The sequence below is a fragment of the Salvelinus namaycush genome, chromosome 13 (assembly GCF_016432855.1).
Source record: "Salvelinus namaycush isolate Seneca chromosome 13, SaNama_1.0, whole genome shotgun sequence".
In the NCBI taxonomy this organism is placed as follows: domain Eukaryota; kingdom Metazoa; phylum Chordata; class Actinopteri; order Salmoniformes; family Salmonidae; genus Salvelinus; species Salvelinus namaycush.
In genome coordinates this window covers 25,595,881-25,619,009 of record NC_052319.1, presented here as the reverse complement: position 1 = coordinate 25,619,009, position 23,129 = coordinate 25,595,881, and the positions used below count along the sequence as shown (strand labels likewise).

At 43.1% G+C, this 23,129-nt stretch overlaps 1 protein-coding gene across 2 annotated transcripts in view; it reads left to right on the top strand.

Moving 5' to 3' along the window:
• Positions 1-23,129, top strand: part of LOC120058363 (pre-mRNA-splicing factor CWC22 homolog) — a 51,019-nt gene that overhangs the window by 6,037 nt on the left and 21,853 nt on the right. The window contains exons 3-13 of one of the 2 annotated variants that reach the window (XM_039006975.1): positions 4,439-4,704; positions 5,742-5,797; positions 5,945-6,031; positions 6,300-6,542; positions 9,454-9,582; positions 9,765-9,933; positions 10,116-10,305; positions 10,851-11,057; positions 17,987-18,049; positions 18,363-18,467; positions 19,313-19,397. In XM_039006975.1, coding sequence (XP_038862903.1) covers positions 4,439-4,704; positions 5,742-5,797; positions 5,945-6,031; positions 6,300-6,542; positions 9,454-9,582; positions 9,765-9,933; positions 10,116-10,305; positions 10,851-11,057; positions 17,987-18,049; positions 18,363-18,467; positions 19,313-19,397 — 1,600 coding nt within the window. Of the gene's footprint in view, positions 1-4,435; positions 4,705-5,741; positions 5,798-5,944; positions 6,032-6,299; positions 6,543-9,453; positions 9,583-9,764; positions 9,934-10,115; positions 10,306-10,850; positions 11,058-17,986; positions 18,050-18,362; positions 18,468-19,312; positions 19,398-23,129 lie in introns of both variants that reach the window. The other variant, XM_039006974.1, reaches the window with a different exon arrangement.

The window sequence follows — 23,129 nt, the reverse complement described above, 5'->3', positions numbered from 1 at the left end:
AAAATAAGTGTTCATTCAGTGTTGTTGTAATTGTCATTGTGTAAGAATGTGTATATATAAATAAAATCGTTATCGGCTTTTTTTGGTCCTCCAATAATCGGTATCGGCGTTGAAAAATCATAATCGGTCGACCTCTAGTCCCCACCCCCCATTTTTACGCTGCTGCTACTCTCTGTTTATTATCCATGAATAGTCACTTTAACTCTACCTACATGTACGTATTACCTCGACTAACTGGTGCCCCTCACATTGACTCTGGACCGGTACCCCATGTACACTGCTCAAAAAAATAAAGGGAACACGTAAACAACACAATGTAACTCCAAGTCAATCACACTTCTGTGAAATCAAACTGTCCACTTAGGAAGCAACACTGATTGACAATAAATTTCACATGCTGTTGTGCAAATGGAATAGACAAAAGGTGGAAATTATAGGCAATTAGCAAGACACCCCCAATAAAGGAGTGATTCTGCAGGTGGTGACCACAGACCACTTCTCAGTTCCTATGCTTCCTGGCTGATGTTTTGGTCACTTTTGAATGCTGGCGGTGCTCTCACTCTAGTGGTAGCATGAGACGGAGTCTACAACCCACACAAGTGGCTCAGGTAGTGCAGCTCATCCAGGATGGCACATCAATGCGAGCTGTGGCAAGAAGGTTTGCTGTGTCTGTCAGCGTAGTGTCCAGAGCATGGAGGCGCTACCAGGAGACAGGCCAGTACATCAGGAGACGTGGAGGAGGCCGTAGGAGGGCAACAACCCAGCAGCAGGACCGCTACCTCCGCCTTTGTGCAAGGAGGAGCACTACCAGAGCCCTGCAAAATGACCTCCATGCACATTTGTGGCCTGCTGGAGGTCATTTTGCAGGGCTCTGGTGGTGCTCCTCCTTGCACAAAGGCGGAGGTAGCGGTCCTGCTGCTGGGTTGTTGCCCTCCTACGGCCTCCTCCACGTCTCCTGATGTACTGGCCTGTCTCCTGGTAGCGCCTCCATGCTCTGGACACTACGCTGACAGACACAGCAAACCTTCTTGCCACAGCTCGCATTGATGTGCCATCCTGGATGAGCTGCACTACCTGAGCCACTTGTGTGGGTTGTAAACTCCGTCTCATGCTACCACTAGAGTGAGAGCACCGCCAGCATTCAAAAGTGACCAAAACATCAGCCAGGAAGCATAGGAACTGAGAAGTGATCTGTGGTCACCACCTGCAGAACCACTCCTTTATTGGGGGTGTCTTGCTAATTGCCTATAATTTCCACCTGTTGTCTATTCCATTTGCACAACAGCATGTGAAATTTATTGTCAATCAGTGTTGCTTCCTAAGTGGACAGTTTGATTTCACAGAAGTGTGATTGACTTGGAGTTACATTGTGTTGTTTAAGTGTTCCCTTTATTTTTTTGAGCAGTGTATATAGCCTCGCTACTGTTATTTTATTGTTGCTCTTTAATTATTATTATTTATTTTTTTACTTCAGTTTATTTAAGTAAATACTTTCTTAAGATAAAAAGTGTTAACTGCATTGTTGGTTAAGGGCTTGTAAGTAAGCATTTCACTAAGGTCTACACCTGTTGTATTCGGCGCATGTGACACAACATTTTATTCCTCAGTGTCAACATTGAACATTAGAATTGGTATTATGCAAATCACACAGTGCCAATTCTCAACAATGCATTGCAGAGTCATCTCTGTGTGTGTGTGTAACAGAGCCGAGTGCTGTGGTAGCATCTAGAAATTGATATTGCTGTCGGAGACCTTTTGGCTCACCTTTTAACTCTGATGGCAGTTGCCTGCAAGACACTCCGCACTGCTTTGGGATACCAGCTATGAGATTAGTAGACCACTATTATTCTCAAGTGATTTTGTAATTGTCTCGCTGTATGCATAGACAGTGCTTGAAGTAATTCTCACAATATTCAACTTTCATGTTTCATTGTTTCTTGAAAAGGTTTGCTGTAATAACTGCATGATGTGCTAAGTTAACGTTGTCAGAGTCTACTTAGAAATCAGCCAACGGGCATGAAGGAATGAGCTGAGGACTGGGCAGGAGATGAGTCACTGGTCCAACTAGGGATCTATCTCAGCAGGCCACTACAGTGCACTTCATCAATTATTTAATACAGCCTTCCTGTTCTTAAGCCTTCAGCACAGTCAGTTCTCTTATATAGAGCATTAACTGAATGTCAGTTGAAGTTCACTCTCGCTCCTTTTCATTCTTGTTTGCTTGTCGATTGCTTTTGGTCTGAATGTAGATTGTCTACATATTGTAAGACTCAAGACACATTTCCATATCCCACTTTCATTAACAACACATTCAACATGTTCAACAATAGGCAAGCATAATATAATAATACTCTTAGCAAAAATGTTTATTTTACAATCTGTAGAAACTATGAGAATAGAAAGGTTCAGAACTTTGGTGAAACAGCACAGTTGAAAGAAATATATGTAAAATATAAATCAAAACAGAGAGATCAGAGGTTGAGGGGAGCTGAAGGGTGGGACTAAAAATAACAAAAAACAAGCTCACTCGTGTTAAAATATACTGTGTCTGTAAAATGTATGTAGGTTTAGACATTTTTTTAAACGGTACACCTGAAAATATATGTAAAATCAAAACTGGATGGTGTTCAGAGATGGATGGGAGGGGTTGAGGGGAGCTGAAGGATGGGATTAAAAACAAACAATAGATAACTAATGTAAATAAGGCATCTGTTTTTATTTTGTATACATTTGCAAACATTTCTGAACCTCTTTTCGCTTTGTCATTATGGGGTAGGGTGTGTAGATTGTTGAAGATTTTAAAATATTTTTGTCATCCATTTTAGAATAAGTAAGAAAATGTGGAAAAAGAGAAGGGGTCTGAATACTTTACGAATGCACTGTATGTCTTAGCTTCATTGTGCTTGCCTATTTTTTTTTAATTTAACGGGGTGGATCAGCTTTAACATTGCAAATAGATTGTGGCTTCCATCAATGTAATTGCCTGCATCATTTCCAATCCCCCATATATATTTTCTTTATAAATATATTACTTTAAACATATTTTAAATATATTTTCCATTATCTTCCCCCAACTAACCCTCCCCTAATGGACAACGACACTTAGGCTTCTACTCACAGCTTATACATACTATATACATTTAATGGACACATATTTTACATAAGTATTCAGACTCTTTGCTATGAGACTCAAAATGTATCTCTGGTGCATCCTGTTTCCATTGATCGTACTTGAGATGTTTCTACAACTTGATAGGAGTCCACCTGTGGTAAATTCAATTGAATGGACATGATTTGGAAAGGCACACACCTGTCAATATAAGGTCCCATAGTTGACAATGTATGTCAGACCAAAAATCCAGCCATGAGCTGGCCGTCCGGCCAAACTGAGCAATCAGGAGAAGGTGACCAAGAACCCGATGGTCACTCTGACAGGGCTCCAGAGTTCCTCTGTGGAGATAGGGGAACCTTCCAGAAGGACAACCATCTCTGCAGCACTCAACCAATCAGGCTTTTATGGTAGAGTGGCCAGACAGAAGCCACTCCTCAGTAAAAGGCACCTGAAGGATTCTCAGAACATTAGAAACAAGATTCTCTGGTTTGATAAAACCAAGATTGAACTCTTTGACCTGAATGCCAACTGTCACTTCTGGAGGAAACCTGGCACCATCCCTACAGTGAAGCATGGTGGTGGCAGCATTATGCTGTCGGGATGTTTTTCAGCGGCAGGGACTGGGAGACTAGTCAGGATCGAGGGAAAGATGAACGGAGCAAAGTATAGAGAGATCCTTGATTAAAAACCTGTTCCAGACTGGGGTGAAAGTTCACCTTCCAACAGGACAATGATCCTAAACAACACAGCAGTGGCTTCAGGACAAATCTCAATGTCCTTGAGTGGCCCAGCCAGAGCCCGGACTTGAACCCGATCGAACATCTCTGGAGAGACCTGAAAATAGCTGTGCAGCGACGCTCCCCATCCAACCTGACAGAGCTAGAGAGGATCTGCAGAGAAGAATGGGAGAAAATCCACAAATACAGTTGTGTAAAGATTGTAGCGTCATAACCAAGAAGACTCGAGGCTGTTATCGCTGCCAACGGTGCTTCAGCAAAGTACTGAGTAAAGGGTCTGAATACTTATGTGATATTCCAGGTTTTTATTTGTAATTTGCAACAGTTTCTAAACCTGTTTTGCTTCGTCATTAGGGGCAAATTGTATGTAGATTGATGAAGGGGAAAAAAACAATTTAATACATTTTAGAATAAGGCTGTAATGTAATAAAATGTGTAAAAATTCTAGTGTCTGAGTACTTTCAGAATGCACTGTATGACTTTGTCTCTCATTTTGTACTTAGAGACAACATTCCACCTTGTCCTACAATATCACGTAGGACTGCGTAGTAAAAGCCACTTATTAACCAAACGTTTTTTTCTGCAGTAGAAGCTACAGAGGGGGCAGATAGCCCTGCAGCCAGTCCTGGACCCGAAGGTCCCAGAGCAGCCAGTCCCAGCTCAGAGGCCCCCATAGTTCTCGGCTGTCCTGGAGTGGCCAGTCCAGGAGTAACCAGCTCCAGAGCCACCAGGGGTAGTAGGGCCCCATCCAGTGCCAGTGTCAGCCAGGAGGAAGATGAGTCCAGCGGCTCTGACGATGGGAGCAGTGATGAGGCAGTAGGCTGCAGGATGAAGAGCAGCGTGGCACAGATCATGGTGAGTGACTGACACAGCCACATTCGTGGCCCGTTTGCCAGACACAGTTTGGAAAGTAATCCTGCACCCCAAAAATACTTTCAGTTAGGGCTGGGCGTTATGGCCAAAATATTGTATCACTGTATAAAAAAACATCTATTTTATGTTTTTGAAAATTAAACTTCTAAATTTGCTTTATGAGTAGTGTCTTACCCTGGTGTGGCAACACATACATTCTAAGTGGTTTCTTTCTCTATTCTGATTGTTATGCTTTCAACCCAAAATTATTTTAATACATTTCTGCATTTCCTGTGCTCATTTGAGATCATTTCCACACTGCCACTTTGTTTACCCATATCGTACAGCCCAATCTAGGCCTTATTTTTTGCCAAATGTTGCAATTGTGATTTGACTTGCGATTTAGAACCAACCACTTAAGTTAACTTTTGGAATCATGGAAATAGAATGATTATTCTAATTCTATAGTTAGAATATAACAGTGGGCACTTTGAATACAGTGTTTAACATGACAACGAATGAAAATGCCAGGCAGGAGTTATTGTGACGGGGTAGGAACCAAAGTGTTAAGTGTGTCCTAGGGGACCGTATAAAATATGCTCCTTGAGTGACGGGGCAGGTTCTAGGTCTGTGTGGAAAGCGAGAGAGATGACTGAAGTATCAAAGTAAACTATAAAAATGGATGTCACACATGGGGTCGGCATATCACATTTAACAAACCAGACATTCAAATACCATTATAGAAGTAAAAGTTAAACCCAAAGTTAAACCCAAGTAAAAGCCCAAACCGGTCCGTGCGTCACTACCGGTGTATCGTGAAATATGGTATACTGCCCAGCCCTACTGTCAGTGGAGATTCTTTATTGACCATGCTTTTTAGTTGAGGACTAGGTTTCATCTGTGTCCAACTGTCCGAGAAACAAACCCTCCGAACTGATATTCGTACATACTATTAACGTTATGCGATTACAAAAGTTTGCGGCGGTGGTAATGTTGGTCGACATTGACCAGATGGGGGATGTTGACGTTTTGTGTTCCAGCGTAGTCCAGATGACCAGAGAGCGAACAGAGGCAGGAGCCCCACCCCAGATGACAGGTGAGTGACTATCTCTGAGCTATAGGTCATCCCTTACTCTCCAGGGCTTCCCTCCTGATTCCGGGAGTCCTTCAACTGGTATTTATGAAGAATGTTGGGAAAGTCTCTGTAATTTTGCAACCCTACAGCTGTTTCTCATTGTTCCAGGGATGGTGATCGCCGCAGTTCCTGCTCTAGGTCCCGCTCCAGAAGTCAGGAGAGGGACCGGCGCTACGGTGGAGGAGATTATGGCAGGTACGGAAAAAAAACACGGCACAGTCTGCCAGCTTCCACTTGAGGTTTCCTTCTGTGGAGATATTTCCTTGCCACTTCTGCTTGTTCTTTGGGCCTACGTTACTGTAAAGCACTTAGTGATGAATGTGAAAGGGCTTTCTAAATATGATTGATCTGTATCATGTTTACAGCTAATTTAGGTTAGACCGCATTTAGACTAGTCCTAGCTCCGTTCTTAAAAAGATCACTACAGTATTGATATATTGACCTGCCCTTGCCTCAACCACAGGTCAAGGGAGGATGATCGTAACAGGGACCGATACTACGAGCGCCAGTCGAGTCGTGACAGAGCGGCTGAGTTCAGGAGGAGAGGCCGGTCGCCCTCCCCAGCCAAGAAAGACCCTGCTGCAGAGGAACCACCAGTGAAGAAGAAGAAGGAGGAACTGGACCCTATCCTGACCAGGACTGGTGGAGCTTACATCCCCCCGGCCAAACTGCGCATGATGCAGGCCCAGATCACTGACAAGAGCAGGTGAGTTAAGATGTTGTCTGAAAACATAGAAATATAATTATTAGAATGGACATTCCCATTTAGATTGCTGTGGTCTGAGGGGCTTTGTCCATTCTATGGATTCTATATCTGCCTGTCATTACAGAACAAATACTCATGGATGGTGAAGTCAAACTCAAGACTACAATCAAAGAATGAAACATTATCATATTTCTAATATAAAAGAATGCTATAAATGAAGTTCTTCTAAGATGCTGTCTAGTAAGTTGATGGCAACACAATAGATAATCATTTTTGGTCTGGCGGGAGCTAGGTGTTGAAGCTAGAGGCTAAAATGAACAGCTGACTCTCTGAGAGCGGCGTGAATATCTATGTTTGTGTCCGAAATGGCACCCTAATCCCTACGTTGTGCTATATAGGGAATCCCTGCATTGTACTATATATGGACTTGGATGCTATTTCGGACATAGACTAACTGTAGCTCAAGGTGTTTTCACAGTCACCTTCCTGTCATTTCTTGGAATAGCATTTTGGTGCCTTGAGTCTGAGTACCCTGAGACGAGGTCTGCGTCCCAAATAGCACTCAACTCCCTATGTAGTGCACTACTTTTCATCAGAGTGCCTTGGGCCCTGGTCAGAAGTAGTGCACTATATTGGGAATAGGGTGCTATTTGGGACGCAGAGATGCTGGCGAAGATAATGAAGTAGTGATTGGTTCAATGAGATCTTCTGGCGCAGAGCAGAGCAATGAAGGAGTTAGCCTGGCCTGCTATCCTTCTTTCCTCACAGCCTTCAAGCATATACATACACACAGCACGTGCACAGACGCACATACATACACACAGGTACACTATGAGCCTACTCTAGGGTCCCTGAATAAAGCATCACCATCTATATATATATATATCACACACAGTTGAAGTCAGAAGTTTACATACACTTAGGTTGGAGTCATTAAAACTCGTTTTTCAACCACTCCACAAATGTCTTGTTAACAAACTATGGTTTTGGCAAGTCGTTTAGGACATCTACTTTGTGCATGACACAAGTAATTTTTCCAACAATTGTTTACAGTTTATTTCACTTGTAATTCATTGTTTACAGTTTATTTCACTTATAATTCACTATCACAATACCAGTGGGTCAGAAGTTTACATACACTAAGTTGACTGTGCCTTTAAACAGCTTGGAAAATTCCAGAAAATGATGTCATCTCTTTAGAAGCTTCTGATTGACATGATTTGAGTCAATTGGAGGTGTACCTGTTGATGTATTTCAAGACCTACCTTCAAACTCAGTGCCTCTTTGCTTGACATCATGGGAAAATCAAAAGAAATCAGCCAAGATCTCAGAAAAAACATTGTAGACCTCCACAAGTCTGATTCATCCTTGGGAGCAATTACAAAACGCCTGAAGGTACCACGTTCATCTGTACAAGCAACAGTACGCAAGTATAAACGCCATGGGACCACGCAGCCGTCATACCGGTCAGGAAGGAGACGTGTTCTGTCTCCTAGAGATGAACGTACTTTGGTGCGAAAAGTGCAAATCAATCCCAGAAAACAGCGAAGGACCTTGTGAAGATGCTGGAGGAAACGGGTACATAAGTATCTATATCCACAGTAAAACAAGTCCTATATCGACATAACCTGAAAGGCCGCTCAGCAAGGAAGAAGCCACTGCTCCAAAACCGCCATAAAAAAGCCAGACTACGGTTTGCAACTGCACATGGGGACAAAGATCGTACTTTTTGGAGAAATGTCCTCTGGTCTGATGAAACAAGAATAGAACTGTTTGGCCATAATGACCACCATTATCTTTGGAGGTAAAAGGGGGAGGCTCGCTAGCATGAAGAACACCATCCCAAACGTGAAGCACGGGGGTGGCAGCATCATGTTGTGGGGGTGCATTGCTGCAGGAGGGACTGGTGCACGTCACAAAATAGATGGCATTATGAGGAAGAAAATATATTGTGCATATATTGAAGCAACTTCTCAAGACATCAGTCAGGAAGTTAAAGCTTGGTTGCAAATGGGTCTTCCAAATGGACAATGACCACAAGCATACTTCCAAAGTTGAGGCAAATGGCTTAAGGATTACTATTGGATTGGTATTGGAGTGGCCATGGCAAAGCGCTGACCTCAATCCTATAGAAAAGTTGTGGGCAGAACTGAAAAAGTGTGTGTGAGCATGGAGGCCTACAAACCTGACTCAGTTACACCAACTCTGTCAGGAGGAATGGGCCAAAATTCACCCAACTTATTGTGGGAAGCTTGTGGAAGGCTACCTGAAACATTTGACCCAAGTTAACCAATTTTAATGCAATGCTACCAAATACTAATTGAGTGTATGTAAACTTCTGACCCACTGGGAATGTGATGAAAGAAATCAGTCATTCTCTCTACTATTATTCTGACATTTCACATTCTTAAAATGAAGTGGTGATCCTAACTAACCTAAGACAGGGAATTCTTAAAGGATTAAATGTCAGTAATTGTGAAACTGTGTTTAAATGTATTTGGCTAAGGTGTATGTAAACTTCCGACTTCAACTGTATATATTTATTTATTTATCGGTGGAACTGGGAAAAGCAGATATGTCTATTAACCAGGCTGAAATTGTTATGAATTAGATCATTATTTTTGCGGTAATCTTGTGTATGTACTGACAATTTAGGAAGTATTGCTTTGCAAAGGAATTAGAAATATGTTCTGCTTCGTGGAAAGTGTGTTGTAGAAATGCACTGTTAGCATGTACTGTTATTACTTGGTTGCACACATCCTTGCTGCAATCACCATTCTGAAATGAGCTGAGTCGACTCAGCATGCAGCTGTAAGGCTGCGTTACAGTATAACCACTTTTTGACTGCTGATGTAAAAATGGCTTCATGAATACATTTGATTGATAAGGATGATTTTTCTCCTGTTTCCAGTCTGGCGTACCAGCGTATGAGCTGGGAGGCTCTGAAGAAGTCCATCAACGGTCTGATCAACAAGGTGAATGTGTCCAATATCGCCATGATCATTCAGGAACTGCTGCAGGAGAACATTGTTAGGGGCAGGTAATGACTCCAGCTTGATTTATCAATCAAATGTATTACTTTTTAGCTTTGAGACATGGATTATTTGGGTAAAGTAATTTTTAAGTGCAGATCACTAATGTGTGTATGTCTGTCTCATATCCATGTCTGTCGTTCCGTGTCTCTGTCTGCGCCGCCTGTGTGTGTCCGTGTCCATTCTCCAGAGGTCTCCTGGCCAGGTCCACCCTGCAGGCCCAGAGTGCTTCGGCCACCTTCACCCACGTCTATGCTGCTGTGGTAGCCATCATCAACTCCAAGTTCCCTCAGATAGGAGAGCTCATCCTCAAGAGACTCATCCTTAACTTCCGCAAGGGCTACCGGAGGAACGACAAGGTGACTAGCTGCCGCCTCGTTTAGTTTTGACATAACGATGTGATGGGAAGACACGGTGACTGCTTCAGCTACTTCAGTCACTCCTGCCTCATTTATACATATAACTTTGATACATATTATGGAGAAGTTCAGAGCTCAGCTGTTTAACTCTTTCTAATACATTTTGTATTCTTGTTTTTCAGGCACAATGTCTCACAGCATCAAAGTTTGTTGCTCACCTCGTCAATCAGAATGTGGCCCATGAGGTCTTGTGTCTGGAGATGTTGACTCTGCTCCTGGAGAGACCTACTGACGACAGCGTGGAGGTGTCCATCAGCTTCCTCAAGGAGTGTGGCCTCAAACTCACGGAGGTTTCCCCTAGGGGCATCAATGGTACATAGCTATACACTGAGGTCTCCCCTAGGGGCATCAATGGTACATAGCTATACACTGAGGTCTCCCCTAGGGGCATTAATGGTACATGGCTATACACTGCGGTCTCCCCTAGGGGCATTAATGGTCCATGGCTATACACTGCGGTCTCCCCTAGGGGCATTAATGGTCCATGGCTATACACTGAGGTCTCCCCTAGGGGCATTAATGGGCCATGGCTATACACTGAGGTCTCCCCTAGGGGCATTAATGGTCCATGGCTATACACTGAGGTCTCCCCTAGGGGCATTAATGGTCCATGGCTATACACTGAGGTCTCCCCTAGGGGCATTAATGGTCCATGGCTATACAGAACACGTCCGCTCTTACAGTTTGAACAGGCTTGAGAGAAGGAAGCATTAGTTCCATCACAGCTACAGAATCCTTTTAGCACTCCATCACAGTTCATTCAGAGAAATCAAGGGATTTATTTATTTATTTCTCTGGTGTTCTTACATCCCATTTCGCTTGTTATCTAATTCAAACACTGTCTCTTCTGTTTTCAGCCATTTTCGAGCGGCTGCGCAACATCCTTCACGAGTCAGAGATTGACAAGCGGGTGCAGTACATGATCGAAGTGATGTTTGCCATCAGGAAGGATGGGTTTAAGGACCACCCTATCGTCCCAGAGGGGCTGGACCTGGTGGAGGAAGAAGATCAGTTCACACACATGCTGCCCCTAGAGGACGACTACAACCAAGAAGATATACTCAGTAAGATGCTACAGATTATGTTTATTAGGTACACCCATCTAGTACCGGGTCGGACCCCCTTTGCCACCAGAACAGCCTAAATTCTTTCAGAGCATAGATTCTACAAGGTGTGGCGTTCAAACGTTGCTTAATTGATATCAAGGGACCTATTGTGTGCCAGTAAAACCTTCCACACACCATCGCCACCAGCCTATACCATTGACACCAGGCATGATGGGGCCATGGACTCATGCTGCTTACTCCAAATCCTTACTCTGCCATCAGCATGATGCAACAGGAACCGGGATTTGTCTGACTAGGCAATGTTTATCCACTTCTCAATTATCCAGTGTTGGTGATAGCGTGCCCACTGGAGCCTCTTCTTGTTTTTAGCCGATAGGAGTAGAACCCGGTGTGGTCGTCTGCTACAATAGCCTATCTGTGACAAGGACTGACGAGTTGTGCGTTCCAAGATGCCGTTCTGCACACATTTGTTGTACTGCGCCGTTATTTGCCTGTTTGTTGCCCGCCTGTTAGCATACATTATTCTTGCCATTCTCCTTCGACATCTCTCATCAACAAGTTGTTTTTGGCCACAGCACTGCTGCTGGCTGGATGTTTTTTGTTTCTCACCGTTCTCTGTAAACCTTAGACACTGTTGTGCGTGAAAAGCCCAGGAGGCCGGACGTTTCTGAGATACTAGAACCGGTGTGCCTGGCACCGACGATCATACCATGTCGCTTAGGTCACTTGTTTTTAATCGAGCAGTAACTGAATGCCTGTCTGCCTGCTTTATATAGCAGGCCACGTGACTCACTGTCTGTAGGAGAGAACCATTTTTATGAACAGGGGGTGGTGTACCAATTAAACTGGCCACTGAGTGGCCCTGTGTATAGAATATATATTTATTTTTTATTTATTTAACCTTCATTTAACTAGGCAAGTCAGTTAAGAATGACGGCCTATACAGGCCAAACCCGGATGACGCTGGGCCAATTGTGGGACTCGCAATCACGGCCAGTTGTGATAGAGCCTGGATTCGAACCAGGGTGTCTGTAGTGACACCTCTAGCACTGAGATGCAGTGCCTTAGGCCGCTGCGCCACTCCGGAGCCTCTAGTAGGGAGTCCCTAGTAGGTTCAGTTCACACCCATGCTGCCCCTAGAGGATGACTACAATCATGAAGATATCCTGAGTAAGGTAGTCCCAGGCTTTCACATACTGTAGGCCTAACCAGCCAAGACTTTATAAAAAAAACTAAGTGTCCTCACCTAGGGCTGTGGCGGTCACAAAATGTCTTCAGCCGGTGATTGTCCAGCAAATAACTGTCGTCCTCACGTTAATTGACAGTTAATTAACATAAACACATTTAGAATCTGCTGGCTTCCACACACAGCCTACAAGAGAAAAAGTCACCTTCACAATAAATCCATTATTTATTTTACACAGGTCTAAAGAAGCATGATATGAGGAAAATGTAGTCTATTCCAGAAGAACAGAATAGCATACTATGAGTTGTCATGATGTGGCTATGCCAAATGGCTGTGGGCTACACTAGTTCATTTAGCAGACAAGATTAGCTTAGAATTCCGTGGAATTATTTTATAGTCTGAAGAATACAATTGAACAAAGCTGAATAAAATATAAATATTTTCTCAATGATTTGAGGGAGTGCGCACACGTGACTATTCTGTGTTGAGCGGTTAACAAAGAAATAGGTACTCCTATATGCTTCATTTAGAGTTATTAATGTAACTTTAGTTGTGCTACCAATGTTGGGCTATACGTTTAGATGTTTAATACATTGTAATGCTGCATGATGAGACTAATGATGATTTGAAATACGTTGCTTGAAAGGCATGAGCTCTGCTTTGTTTTTTGGGCAGGCTGTGCACACTCCAGTAGTCTCTCATTCACAATTTGACAAGCACTTGATAATGCCTTGAATTTCACGGTGGCTTCCCTTTTGTGGCTGTAATTCACCCTAAAAAATCCATGCCTTTTGTGGCCCAGAGTGCTGCATTGTGCCCTTCTCCCTGAGTGTGCTGTGCAATCCAAAGCATCTCTCACTCACATGGCTCTCCGTCACGTGATCTGGTCTGTCTCACAGGCTACAAACTTGAAACTCACGCGCTGCTTGTGTATGCCAGTTAGGCTTTACACCCCTTGTAAAGCTGATTAATGTGCTTCATTTTATGAAGTTATTTGGCCACTTTAGTTGTGATACAAACCTTAATAAAACATATAGGCCAGGCTATTCAAAAAAAGTGTGCGACTGATTCAAAAAAGTTGTCCAAAAAAGGCATTGTTTCTTACCTTATGCTGGGCATCATTCACAAGTGATAATATATAATTCACAAGTGATAGGCTAATATTGTCACCCATCAGACTATTCTTGATTTAATCTTGTCTTTTATATATACCAAATCATATGTCTGATATTTAATTTAGAATGGACCATTATCATACACCTGTCTCGAAATAGGGGCAGCGGGAAAAAATAAATGTCATCTATGCACTTAAATACCAAATGGAGGAAACTTTTCCCCATGGTTTATTTTCACGTAGGCTTTACTCCTGTTGGAAATATAAGCAATGTACTTAATATTAGGAAAGTTGAGAAATAAATATAGTAGGCCTAGCCTATAGAAAGCTGTTGGAATCCTCTTTTTATTAGCGGCTGTCACTCTGTTTTCTCCCACAATTGCATAACCTATAGAATGTTGCGCAACATGAGCTCATGGGTTCTCATGAAGTGTTTGATTAGATTTTCTAATACATTTGCATTGATGTCAGAGTGATTAGAGGAACAATAGAGTGCTGAGTACCAGGCAGTTAGCAAGTTTGGAAGGCTACTAATGACCAGCAGCCGCATCAGAGCTTGGAGAAGCCAAATTATCGTGACTAAACGTGTGTGATATGGCGCCGCCAGCGATGGTCGCCTCGCTTTCCTTTCTTAGGAAACTATGCAGTATTTTGTTTTTTTAAATTTATTATTTCATACACTGTTACCACAGGAAATCTTAAGTCTTATTACATATAGCCGGAAAGAACTATTGGATATAAGAGCAACGTCAACTTACCAACATTACAACCAGGTATACGACTTTCCCGAAGTGAATCCTCTGTTTGGACCACCACCCAGGACAATGGATCGGATCCCAATACGTGACCCAAAACAACAGCGCCGCAGATGGAGCGGTCTTCTGGTCAGGCTTCGAAGACGGGCTCACCGCTCCCGAGTATACTACTCGCCAATGTCCGGTCTCTTGACAACAAGGTAGACGAAATTCGAGCAAGGGTTGCCTTCCAGAGACATCAGAGATTGTAACATTCTCTGTTTCACGGAAACATGGCTCACTCGGGATGCGTTATCAGAGTCGGTACAGCCACCCGGTTTCTTCACGCATCGCGCCGACAAACAATTCTCTCTGGTAAGAAGGGCGGGGGTGTATGCTGTATGATTAACGAGTCGTGGTGGAATCATAACATACAGGAACTCAAGTCCTTTTGTTCACCTGATCTAGAATTTCTTAGTCAAATGCCGACCGCATTATCTACCAATAGAATTCTCTTCGATTATAATCACAGCCGTGTATACCCCCCCAAGCAGACACCTCGACGGCCCTGAAAGAACTTAATTGGACTCTATGTAAACTGGAAACCACATATCCTGAGGCTGCATTTATTGTAGCTGGGGATTTTAACAAAGCTAATCTGAAAACAAGGCTCCCTAAATTTTATCAGCATATTGAATGCGCGACCCGGGCTGGCAAAATTCTGGATCATTGCTACTCTAACTTCCGCGACGCATACAAAGCCTTCCCTCGCCCTTTCAACAAATCTGACCACAACTCCATTTTGTTGCTCCCAGCCTATAGACAGAAACTGGAACAGGAATTCCCCGTGCTCAGGTCTGTTCAACGCTGGTCCGACCAATCTGATTCCACGCTTCAAGATTGCTTCGATCACGTGGACTGGTATATGTTCCGGATAGTCTCAGACAACAACATTGATGTATACGCTGATTCGGTGTGCAAGTTTATTAGCAAGTGCATCGGTAATGTTGTACCCACGGTAACTATTAAAATCTTCCCCAACCAGAAACCGTGGATTGATGGCAGCATTCACGCAAAACTCAAAGCGCAAACCAATGCTTTTAATCATGGCAAGGCGACCGGAAACATGACCAAATACAAACGGTGTAGCTATTCCCTCCGCAAAGCAATCAAACAAGCTAAGCGTCAGTATAGAGACAAAGTAGAGTCACAGTTCAACGGCTCAGACACGAGACGTATGTGGCAGGGTCTACAGTCAATCACGGACTACAAAAAGAAAACCAGCCCCGTCGCGGACACTTGCGTCTTGCTCCCAGACAAAGTAAACACCTTTGCTCGCTTTGAGGACAATACAGTGCCACTGACACGGCCCGCTATCAAAACCTGTGGGCTCTCCTTCACCGCAGCCAACGTGAGTAAAACATTTAAACGTGTTAACCCTCGCAAGGCTCCCTAGCCGTGTACTCAGAGCATGCGCAGACCAGCTGGCTGGTGTGTTTACGGACATAATCAATCCGTATCACAGTCTGCTGTTCCCACACGCTTCAAGAGGGCCATCATTGTTCCTGTTCCCAAGATAGCTAAGGTAACTGATCTAAACGAGTGGCACTCACTTCTGTCATCATGAAGTGCTTTGAGAGACTAGTCAAGGATCATATCACCTATACCTTACCTGACACCCTAGACCCACTTACCGCCCCAATTGGTCCACAGACGACGCAATCACACTGCCCTAACCCATCTGGACAAGAGGAATACCTATGTAAGAATGCTGTTCATCAACTACAGCTCAGCATTTAACACCATAGTACCCCCAAACTCGTCATTAAGCTCGAGACCCTGGGTCTCGACACCGCCCTGTGCAACTGGGTTCTGGACTTTCTGACGGGCTGCCCCCAGGTGGTGAGGGTAGGAAACAACATCTCCACCCCGCTGAAACTCAACACTGGGGCCCCACAAGGGTGCGTTCTCAGCCCTCTCATGTACTCCCTGTTCACCCATGACTGCGTGGCCATGCACGCCTCCAACTCAATCATCAAGTTTGCAGACGACACTACAGTGGTAGGCTTGATTACCAACAACGACGAGGAGGTGAGGGCCCTCGAAGTGTGGTGTCAGGAAAATAACCTCACACTCAACGTCAACAAAACAAAAGAGATGATCGTGGACTTCAGGAAACAGCAGAGGGAGCACCCCCCTATTCACATCGACGAGAAGGTGTAAAGTTTTAAGTTCCTCGGCATACACATCACGGACAAACTGAAATGGTCCACCCACACAGACAGCGTGGTGAAGAAGGCGCAACAGCGCCTCTTCAACCTCAGGAGGCTGAAGAAATTTGGCTTGTCACCAAAAACACTCACAAACTTTTACAGATGCACAACCGAGAGCATCCTGTCGGGCTGTATCACCGCCTGGTATGGCAACTGCTCCGCCCACAACCGTAAGGTTCTCCAGAGGGTAGTGAGGTCTGCACAAAGCATCACCGGGGGCAAACTACCTGCTCTCCAGGACACCTACATCACCCGATATCACAGGATGGCCAAAAAGATCAAGGACAACAACCATCCGAGCCACTGCCTGTTCACCCCGCTATCACCCAGAAGGCGGGGTCAGTACAGGTGCATCAAAGCTGGGACCGAGAGACTGAAACAGCTATCTCAAGGCCATCAGACTGTTAAACAGCCATCACTAATATTGAATGGCTGCTGCCAACATACTGACTCAAATCTCTAGCCACTTTAATAATAAAAAATTGGATGTAATAAATGTGTCACTTTAAACAATGCCACTTTATATAATGTTTACATACCCTACATTACTCATCTCATATGTATATACTGTACTCTATACCCTCTACTGCATATTGCCTATGCTGTTCGGCCATCGCTCATCCATATATTTATATGTACATATTCTTATTCATTCCTTTACACTTGTGTGTATAAGGTAGTTGTTGTGAAATTGTTAGATTACTTGTTAGATATTCCTGCACGGTCGGAACTAGAAGCACAAGCATTTCGCTACACTTGCATTAACATCTGCTAACCATGTGTATGTGACCAATACAATTTGTTGTGGAATTTGACTGATTCGTGACTGCCGGTGTGGAAATAATATGGTCACCACAACAGTCCTATACTCACCCTACTGAATTGCGCTGTTCTGAAATAACTGACAATGTGAAAGCCAGCCAATGGTTAGCTTCCACCATGTGGTTTTCAACTATCAAGTCTATTCGAATCTGTGTAAATGAAGGGGAGGAGACAAGGTGAGAACATGTTTTTAAGAAAATCTGATTGAGCCGTATCTGTGATGGCTTAGTTTTCAGCATGTTCATTGCCAGGGGAGAGAGAGAATACCATGTCCCATTATTCAGTCAATTCACCTGCTGTCCTTTAGGTCCCTAAGGATTCTGAGCTAATTATACTGGTATAGCTGGGGGTTTCCTCTATCAGTCTCTCTAGATGTCCCAGTGTGGAATGATGTTCCCTGGTAGGAGAGAAATCACCGCGTTCGCCTCTGCTCTCTCACTCCCTCGCTCTCTCTCTCGTAAAAGAGGGTTATATTTTCAGACTGACATTAAGATTCCGCTTCTATTTATTTGTTTGTTCAATTCAACAGATGATGAACATATTTTCTGTAGCTTCAGCACATACACACTTGTCCTAATTGGAAAATTTATACAAGCGTCCTTCAGGGTGCAAGAGAAGAAAAGAAAGCCATTATCACTTTAAGCCCTGATATGAAATGCATCCTAATACACAATGAGTGTTTTTATGGGTAATTACTTCGCATTGTGGCTCATTTGCAATGATTTTAATTGCTCTGGAATGGAGTAATTGCAAACAAATGGTTGCTATTAAAAACAATAATGTTCTGTATCTTGCAGATGTCTTTAAGATGGATACAGACTTCTTGGAGAACGAGGAGAAGTACAAAGCAATTAAAAAGGGTGAGTTGCTAGATGGATGGATCACAATGCCAATTATTGCCTTAAGGCAAAGCAAAACATTTGACTTTGAACTGAATATGGTTTAATGTGTAATAGGTTATCGTTGTCTGGCAGCTACCTAGCTAATGTTGCAGCTACTACAGTGTATAAAGTCTGTATGATCAACTGAATTCCACCATACTGTGCCATAATTTCAGATAGTTATTGTGGAAGATGGTGTTCTCCATGACATACCTGGTTAAATAAATACAAATGTTGGAGAAAGTAATGTGTTTTAGTGTACAGTATGTCATATGACCATCTCTTTTCTCAGAGATCCTGGATGAGGGCAGCAGCGACTCTGGAGAGGATGCCAATGGAAGTGATGATGAAGATGATGATAATGATGGAGAAAAGGAGGGGGAAGAGGGTGGAGATGGTATGCATGCAACATCTTTTTGATTTGAGATATCACAAAGATTAACATTGACATTCAACAATTACAAAGAGTATGGTAAAAACCCTAAACATGTGACAAGAGGAAGGATACTGTTATGTTAACAGTGCTCAGTTCAGTGACGTGTTCTGTACTGCAGTAACTTGGGGACAGTGGTGGTTATAGTGGTGGCCTTGGCTGTCCTTGATGGTCCCAGAGGTAATCTGCCCCAGAAATCTCATCATCCCCAGTGGCTCAGTACTGCAAAGGAAATGCACTGCATACCAAGACCATTAGGTAGGAAGGAGACCTCTGAATCTCTGTGTGCATCCCAAATGGCGCCCTATTCCCTATATAATGCACTTTAATGGGTTCTGGTCAAAAGTAGTCCCTTATATAGGGAATTGGGTCCCATTTGGGGATGCATATGGTCATGTCTCAGTGTCTCCATGCTATCCCATGGCAAGCAAGAGATCGGTCACTGCTTTTACATTTCACTGACTGCTCTCTCCTAGATGGTCTGTCAGAACACTTCGGCACTCTATTTATTAAACTTTGTATCAACTTGAATGACCTTAGTTTTATTATTATAATACATGCCACTTGGACACTTTTATCCACAGCGGCTTCAGTAAGTGCATTCATCTTTAGTATCTTGCGGGAATCAAACACACGACTTTGGCATTGGCAACGCCATGCTTGAGAAATGGAAATAAATCCCAAAAGAATGAGTGAGACAAACAGATTGACCTCTGTGTGGAGACCGATAGCATGACAATACCTGACAGTGTAACAATCAATACAGCCCTCCTTCATCCTTATAACTATGTACTGTTTTCCTTTTATAGAAGCAGAGAAAGTCACCATCTTTGACCAGACGGAAGTCAACCTAGTCGCATTTCGCCGTACCATCTATCTCGCCATCCAGTCAAGGTGGGTAGTTGTGCTGTGCGTGTGTGTGTTAGGGGCTGCACGATATGTGCCAAAAATCTATTTGTTTACAAAGACTGCGATTATCAATATTTATTGCAATTTAGATCAAAACACTTTGATCCCCGGGACAACCCATACGGAAAATATGTATGAACGCATGACTGTAAGTCACTTTGAATAAAAGCATCTGCTAAATGGCATATATGCCTTAAAGTATTCATACCCCTTGACTTATTCCACATTTTGTTGTTTCAGCCTGAATTCAAAATGGATTACATTTATTTTTTTACTCTCACCCTAGCACATTTACTGAAAATAGAAATATTTTGTTTACTTAAGTATACACACCCCTTTGCTATGACACTCTAAATTGAGCACAGGTGCATCCAATTTCTTTTGATCATCCTTGATGTCACTAGAACTTGGAGCCCACCAGTGGCCAATTCAACACACCTGTCTCTGTAAGGTCCCACAGCTGACGGTGCATGTCAGAGCAGAAACTATACCACGAAGTCCAAGGAACTGTCCATAGATCTCCTAGAATTGTGATGAGGAATACAGTACCAGTCAAAAGTTTGGACACTTACTCATTCCACGGTTTTTCTTTATTTTTACTGTTTTCTAAGTTGTAGAATAATAGTGAAGACATCAAAACTATGAAATAACACATATGGAATCATGTAGTAACCAAAAAAGTGTTAAACAAATCAAAATACATTTTAGATTCTTCAAAGTAGCCACCCTTTGCTTTGATGACAGCTTTGCACACTTGGCATTCTCTCAACCAGCTTCATGAGGTCCCCTGGAATGCATTTCAATTAACAGGTATGCCGTGTTAAAAGTTAATTTGTGGAATTTATTTATTTTAATGTGTTTGAGCCAATCACTTGTGTTGTGACAAGGTAGGGGTGGTATACAGAAGATGGCCCTATTTGGTAAAAGACCAAATCCATATTATGGCAAGAACAGTTCAAATAAGCAAAGAGAAAGGACAGTCCATCATTACTTTAAGACATGAAGGTCAGTCAGTCTGGAACATTTTTGCAGCGTGCCTACCTGGTTAAATAAAGGTTACATATATATATATTTTTTTTTTTTCAAGAACTTTGAACGTTTCTTCAAGTGCAGTCGCAAAACCTATCAAACGCTATGATGAAACTGGCTCTCATGAGGACCGCCACAGGAACGGAATACTCAAGAGTTCTCTGCTGCAGAGGATAAGTTCATTAGTTACCAGCCTCAGAAATTGCAGCCCAAATAAATGCTTCAGCGTTTCAAGTAACAGAGGAGACTGTGTGAATCAGGCCTTCATGGTCAAATTGCTGCAAAGAAACCACTACTAAAGGACACCAATAAGAAGACTTGCTTGGGCCAAGAAACACGAGCAATGGACATTAGACTGGTATGATGAGTCCAAATTTGCGATTTTTGGTTCCAACCGCCATGTCTTTGTGAGATGCTGAGTAGGTGAAAGAATGATCTCCGCATGTGTGGTTCCTACAGTGACGCATAGAGGAGGAGGTGTGGGGTGTACTTTGCTGGTGACGCTGTCAGTGATTTATTTAGAATTTAAGGCACACTGAACCATCATGGCTACCACAGCATTCTGCAGCGACACGCCATCCCATCTGGCTTAGTCCCACTATCATTTGTTTTTCAGTGGGACAATGACCCAACACACCCCCTGGCTGTGTAAGGGCTATTTGACCAAGGAGAGTGATGAAGTGCTGCGTTAGATGACCTGGCCTCCACAATCACCCGATGTCTGTGGTCCAAGGAGTTGGACCGCAGAGTGAAGGAAAAGCAGCCAACAAATGCTCAGCATATGTGGGAACTCCTTCAAGAATGTTGGAAAAACATTCCAAGTGAAGGTAGTTGAGAATGCCAAGAGTGTGCAAAGCTGTCTTCAAGGCAAAAGGTGGCTACGTTGAAGAATCTCAAATTTAAAATATATTTTGATTTGTTTAACACTTTCTTGGTTACTACATGATTCCATATGTTTTTTTGTAATTTTGATGTCTTCATTATTATTCTACAATGTAGAAAATAGTAACAAATAAAGAAAAACCCTTGAATGAGTAGGTGTGTCAACTTTTTACTGGTACTATATATCTGGGGAAGGGTATAAAACATTCTTGAGTGTTAAAAGTTGGGAAATAGAAGAATTATGGATTTTCCCAGCCTAGACCTAACAAACTGGGTAACTGGGCAAGAAGGCCCTTGGTCAGGGAGGTGACCAATAAACCTATGACCACTCTGACATAACTACATAGTTCTTTGGCTGAGATGGGAGAACCTGCCAGAAGGACAATACTCTACCATAAAGCTCAGATTGGTGAAGTGCTGTAGAGTGGCCAGACGGAAGCCACTCCTGAGATAAGGCACATGACAGCACACCTGGAGTTTGCAAAAAGGCACGTGATAGAGTCTGAGAGTGTAAGACAAAAGATTCTGGAGTCTAATGAGACAAAAATTTAACTCTGGCCTGAATGCAAAGCATTATGTCTGGAGAAAACCAGGCACAGCTCATCACCCGTCTAACACCATCCCTACCATGAAGCATGGTGGTGGCAGCTTCAGAGTGCAAATGACCTTAGACTGGGGCGAAGGTTTACGTTCCAACAGGACAATGCATACAGCCTAAGCAAAGCTGGAATGGCTTCAGAACAAGAATGTGAAAGTACTTGAGTGGCCCAGCCAAAGCGTAGACTTGAATCCCATTGAAAATCCATGGAATGACTTGAGGATTGCTGGTCACTGCAGCTCCCCATCTCACTTAACAGAGCTTGAGAAAATCTGCAGGGAAGAATGGGAGAAAATCCCCAAATCCAGATGTGCAAAGCTGATGCAGACTTACCCAAGACGACTCATAGCTGTTATGGCTGGTGTTTGGCATGACAACAAATAAAAAAGACCAAATAGGAGAAGTTCTCACAGGGTAGAAACCAAAGCTGTAATCGTCGCCAAAGGTGCTTCTACATAGTATTGACTCGGGTGTGAATACTTGTGAATTAGATTTCTGTATTTCATTTTCAATATATTTGTTATTATTTCTAAAAACATATTTTTAATGTGTCATTATGGGGTATTGTGTGTAGATGGGTGAGAGAAAAAACAGATTGAATTCAGGCTGTAACAACAAAATGTGGAATAAGCTGAGGGGTATGAATACTTATTGAAGGCAGTTTGTGTGTGATGTGTACCATTGGAATCATAGAAATAGAATGAGTAGGCTATTCTAATTATATGGCTGGTGTTCGGCATGACAACTAATAAAAAAGACCATATAGAAGGAGTTGTGACAGGGTAGAATCCAAAGTGTTGGTCAGTGTTTCCCAGGAGACCCGAAATACATTTTGAATAGAGATGTTATATTCAGACAAGATTTTAGAATACGCTTCACATGTTCTTCTCTGACCCAGAACATGTCGTTGCACAAACAACATGTGGCCTCAGTCACTGGCAGCAGCCTGTATTAGAGAAATGAACATAAGAAGCTAACACGTTTTTGGGGAGGCACGTGGTGTGGAGCTTTAACTAACTAGCTGTTTGCAGAGATATACAAAAACAAATAGTCTAATACAGAAAACATGTGGATTGACACGAAGAAGCAAACAGAAGCATGCCGACTCAAGCTGAGTGAGTGACTCTAACAGCCAGCTGTGCCTGCTTGAGTGACAAGGGGTGGGACTTGGGTTGTCGGAAGCAAGCAGCTGCATGAAAGCGAGGGTG